We start from the raw sequence: 5,793 nt of genomic DNA on the forward strand, positions 1-5,793 counted from the left end.
ATACTGAGCATACCAAATAGAAATCTTAAAATGTACATGCCATGCTTTCCTTAACTGCCTGTGCACACAACCTCTGAAAAGTGCTAACTAAATCACTTAGCAAAAGATGGCTAGTCAAGATTTTGAGCACCAGTTCTTCTCCAGTTTTTTTTTTTAAATTATTATTATTTAAGAGGAAATCTCTAAAGAAGGCACTTTTAAAGCAAAACCAGTAGTTTTGCCAGATGATTTGATAAGGGAGTGCAATTAATCATAGAATGTAATTTGCCTCCACTAAACTTCAAATGGTGTGGTGAATTTTCACTCACGTCTGCTTTAGTTTAATAAATATTCTCACGATAAAACCGCATATCCTTCTCCTTACACTGGGGATTTAAAGCAACTGATCTGGTGCAGAACAAACGGGAGCCTACAACTTTAGAGAGCAGCAGTAACCTGTCCTCATCGGAACACTATCCCATCTTCAGCCCACCTGATGCTCTCCGCGACTGATGTGAGACGAGAACTCGTAGCGGTCCTGGCTGTGGTGGCCGCAGATGTTGCACTCAAAGGGCTGGCGGAAGCCGTGGCAACCCATGTGGATGGTGAACATGACATGGTCCAGGAAGAGGATGCGACAGTGGCGGCAGTGGAAGGAGCGCACAGGCCGCCCATCCCTGTCTAACACCTGCACAGTCTCCACGGAAGAAAGGGATGAGGCGAGGCTCCTCTTTGCAATGGTGGGGGGCACAGGACACGCTCTCTCCCACACTGGGTCCAAGTCTTTGGTCTGCCTGGGGCTGGAAGTGGGATGGCTGCGGGGCAGTGCTGGGGTTTGGTAGTGGAGGTGGTGGTTGTTGGAGGTACTTGTCGGGACTGTAGCCCTTGTGCTCTGCTCTTCTGCTGTGCTCTCTGTGTCCGTGGAGTCGGGGCAGCCGTTGGGCGAGGTGGTGTAGCTGTGGGCCGAGCGTTGGTCATCACGGCCTTCCCCTGCCTCCCGCCCAGCCAGGCCAAGAGACACTGCTGCCGGCCCACTTCCCCCATGGGCTCGGGGGCCCTGAGGAGTCACGTTGCTGTTGATGGAGCCCATAACTGTGCGTATCTCCGACAGGAAAGTATGATGGAGCTGAGACAGTGCAGGCGGCTCATGGTTCTCCCCTTTCCCCCTGCTGCCTTGGAGATGTGGACCAGCTAACCTAGCGGAGTCCCCAGCGGGCTTAGAGTTCATGATGTCCCCGTCCTTCTCAGAGCTAGAGGACAATTCGTAAGGTGCTTCAGGTAGATCAAGGCGCATGTGCTTTTCACCTATGAAAAGGATATGCGTGTCTTCAAAGTGGTAACAGAAAGTTGACATTTGGCTGACTTTGCTCTGCATAACAGCTGACGATGTTTGACAAAGATCATGTTCTTATTATATCTGTACTTTCAAGCTATACTTTCAATATATAGCCAAACTTTCAAGATATATCATTATTAAGATATAGTTGAAATTAAAAAATAGAATGTGCATGTGTAATAGGTTATACAAATATTTCTACACTTTCTCTAAATATTAATGACCTGGATTGTCTCATTAAAATGAACTCACCCAAAAACTTCTGTGGTGTTGACCTCTTGCGTTTTGTGATGCTAATAGCCAGTCTATCCACTGACTGGATTTTTTCATTGGATAGCTGAAGCCCAGGTTTGGTAAGTGTCTCCATATTCACCGTCTCTTCACCTGCAAACAGAAAGCCCATGGTCATCAATATACTTATTTACTGGTGCTAATATATTCAAATTGCTCTATTCAGGTTATTTGCATGTACAATCATGTAGAAACTTGCAAGGTGTTCCTCCATAAAAGTGAGTGTCATGTTTGTGTGATATGTTACCCTCTGCCATCTGTGCGCTGACTGCTGTCTGGTGGTCCAGACTTGTCAGATAACTATGGCAGCGCTCTAGATGTTCCTCCATTGTGCTCTGTTGTTTGTAGCTGCGACTACAGTAGCTGCACTTGAAAGGTTTTCCCACCGTTGGAGAAGAAGCTGCAGTTCAGAGAAAAAATATTGAATTGATTTCTTCCGAGATAGACAGATGGCCAAATTGTCACCCAAGACGATGGTTAATCTTGATAAAGTATTTAGCTGTGACACTTTTGTGTAACCTCCTATAGTGATGTTGTTTATTAATATGTTCATAAAAGGGGATTTCTTATTTAGAACCACGTACTATTGGCTCGGTTTGAGAGGATGGATTTCCCCATTGATTGGTAATTCCTGAAATTGTTCTATATTGCCCGGCAATGACGACAGAAAAACGCCCAACCCTTCACCGCAACGTTTCCTCTTAATAAGCCTATCGGAAAGACTGACGTGAATTCGCTGAAATCCAGTTTGCAAGATTCTTTTCTTCGAAAATGAACCTCTGAGACCCGTGGAGATCCAGCTAGACCTACTCTACACCAGGGTTTTGTGTCAACACCTGTTTAATGTGTGTTCACAAATAGACAGCGCCAGCAGGATTTCCTGTTTTCACAAACTTAAATGTCATATTTTGTCATGTGTTTTTACAGTAAATTCTGGTGAAGAATACCTATTTCCTCTGAGCTTCACAGAAGGGGACCATTCTAATGAATCCCCACTTCTACAGCTTAACGTTATTATACACATTGTATCTCATCAGTATGAGGAATAGTGTAATGGAACAACTGCATCCATCAGGTTCAATAACTGATTAGGTACATTTTTGAAAAAAAAATTCTTTGTGGCACATGTTTGATGTGTAAGGTACTGTGGTATTGCACTTGAATCTCACTGATTTACCTGTGTGTGTGCGTAGATGTCCGGCCAGAGCATCTCTTCGGCGACAAGCGTAGTTGCAAACGGGGCATTTGAAAGGTTTCTCTCCCGAATGCAACTTGATGTGGCGCAACAAGTTCCCCTTCTGGGTGAAGGAAGCTCCACACTGGTTACACTGGAACGGCCTCTCACCTATCATCACATGGACAGAGAAAAATCCTTTGAAGTACTGCCGTTAGTTAATGCCATTTAGGGTAATCTGTTGTCCATAAAAAATACTTGTCACTGCCTTGCTGGCTTGTTCTCACCTGTGTGGCTACGCTTGTGCACCATCAGCACATTGGGTCCGATGCAGATCATCCCGCACACCTCACACTGGAGCTTCCCATTGGGAAGCCGGATAGGTCCTGGTGAGGCAGCGTTTGGACTGGCCATCTCATTGTAAGCGCTCCCTCCGTCTCTCCCTGCCCCAGCGTACTCTGTGCCGCCTTCTCCCCCTTTCTCATCCCTCCTGCTATCGTCCCTCACAGCCTCGCTGTTCTCTTGCTGTGGAGCACCTCGTGACTCATCATCGCTACACAGCTCAACCTTGATGGAGTTTGCTGTGAAGGGAGAAGGTGAGGGAAAACACATTTACTTTGATACATTTTATTAAAATTAGGCGGTCTATATAGACCATGTGGTCACAATGAAATAAAGGAATAAAAACTGACCACTAAGGGAGCGATGTGGTGAGGACTGCTGACTGTTTGGAGATCTCACTGAGGGGCCATGCAACCCTACATAAAAATCCTGTTCCGTTGATGACTCTCCTCCATTACCTGAAACACAAATACAGTATGCTCATGTTATTAAAGTATTAAGTAGTAGTTATTAGTCTGAAGATTACACAAATATATAGAAGTTCACTTTTACATATAAAGTTACCTTGTGCACATGAGCCTCCATTGCAGTCATCAGCATTCATTCTCTCACCAGATGCCTACAGAAATATAATTCAAAAACAGATTGTCAATGTTACTTTTTCCCATTCTCGATCATTTTTGAGTAGATACAATTTTCCAAATCATGTTTACATGAAAATAGTATACAACACTTTTGATGTTAACCGTACAAAATACACTTACCAGTTGTGTGTTGATACAAGAATAAGGCTAGGAAACAGATATGTTTATGTTTTCAGTTCCACGTGTCTAATAATAAGTTTACTGTAATAAACTATTTTGTAAACTTTGGTTTTACGCTGAAATTCTTGTATCATGTAGATTCTTCTGCACTGTGGCCAACAAATGAATAGTCCAATAAGAAGTTCCATATTTATAGAAAACTAATGGCCAAGAGTGTAGGAGGAGGAGTTAAAACTACTAGGGGTGGACAAAATGGCACAAATAGCAATTACACTACACTATTTATGTAATCTCAACATATATCAATGTTAAAATATAAAAATCAAACTTTATTGGTGTGTGTGTGTGTATCTATAACATATAACAGCACCAATACAACAAACCCTCCTACGATGTATAATTTGCCTATTACATGTATACAGAGAGGACAAAGTAACAGGAACAATTAACAAAAAAATATGGCAAATACATATAACCTATAAACTTAATCTCAACAAAATGTAATATTTGTATAATACATACACACACGTATATACGCATGTGTATATAATATATGTGTATATACTATATATATATATACATACAGAAAATACACATAAATGTATATAATATTAAATTTGGTTGAGAGTAGGTTTATAGGTTGTATGTAAATGCTGTATCTTTTATTAATTGTTCCAGTTATATTGTCCACCCCGATTGTGTGTGTAATAGGCGAATAATAAAGCATAGGAAGGTTTTATTTAATTGGTGCACTGTTGCTACTCCACAGCAACACAGAAACACAGATAACAAGTGCAAAGAGGAATGCAGAAAGCAATTTGCCAAAACTGGCGAGGCTGAGTTACAAGATTTCCATAGAGTTAATATGATGTTGAAAAATGACACACAGACACAAAAATACCGAGATGTACAGTGCTGCACCTTATGCTCAAATGGATGACAACAACAATGGACAGAGACTGTGGAGGGAGCTGGGGGCGGAGACAACACATCGCAAGGAAAATGAATATCCTGGCATTGGCCGCGCATGGGGAGCAACAGGCGCTGATGCAGCCGGGAGACGCGCCAGTCACACCAGGGCACGGCGATTACAAAAAAAAAAAAAAAAAAGGGGGGACGCGCACCAGGGCCGACCCTTTTCATGACAACCTTTTCTATGCGACTGTGCAATTTAACATATTGCGTTATATTTACTACCTCAACTAAGCGTGCTTAGTTATCCATGTATGTGTGGCTATACTTATTTTAGCTGCTCGGTGGATGTGGTCCGTTATGACACCAATCATCTCATGGACGTCGAGACAGCGGCGAGACACAACGGCAATTTGTTGCAGGAGTTGCCACAGTCCAAATTGTTCGCATGAACGCAACTGTCATCCAACATCGAGCACGTCAAACCGGCCAGGGCTATGCAATGTTTCTCATGAGCCGTTGCTATGGCACCCGACCACACGACAAATGGCATTCACCCTACCAACTAGTCAAAAACATGCCGTACTTCCACATAAAAACCGATGGATGGTCTTACCAAGCGCCGTGGTGATGTCCACAAGCCTCCTCCTTACCTGGCGACCGATCTGTGTTTTCCTTTTTAATTGTCTGGATAGCTGTTTGTTTTCCCAGGCGACGACAGCATCTCCGGGATTTTTTTTTTTTTTTTTTACCTGGGAATCCCAAACAACTTCCGGGCCCATGCTGGGATACAGACCGAATAATTGTACAACAGAGCTCTTGATTCAGTGATTGTCGAATGCATCGATGCATGTCGGCTCCGGGAACAGGTGGCAAAAATGTGATATGCCATACGAATAACTCATAGGCTCGACAGACAGCGATTATAGGCTGCTGTGCAAGCCTATGAAAATATGTTTGGAGAAATACTGGCTACAAGATGGCTAGCAGGCCTG

The 5,793-nt window shown here is 43.2% G+C and overlaps 1 protein-coding gene across 1 annotated transcript; it reads right to left on the reverse strand.

Moving 5' to 3' along the window:
- Nucleotides 1-463: 463 nt before the first annotated feature.
- On the reverse strand, nt 464-5,580 carry ikzf4 (IKAROS family zinc finger 4; the record flags this gene model as incomplete). The annotated part of the gene is made up of 8 exons (XM_083919932.1): nt 464-1,284; nt 1,568-1,699; nt 1,854-2,006; nt 2,784-2,951; nt 3,068-3,361; nt 3,473-3,580; nt 3,669-3,741; nt 5,551-5,580. 8 exons carry the CDS (start codon nt 5,578-5,580, stop codon nt 464-466), a joined length of 1,779 nt encoding a protein of 592 aa, XP_083776058.1.
- Between the last annotated feature and the right edge of the window lie 213 nt (nt 5,581-5,793).

The sequence above is a fragment of the Echiichthys vipera genome, assembly GCF_963691815.1.
Source record: "Echiichthys vipera genome assembly, chromosome: 9".
NCBI classification, from domain to species: Eukaryota; Metazoa; Chordata; class Actinopteri; order Perciformes; family Trachinidae; genus Echiichthys; species Echiichthys vipera.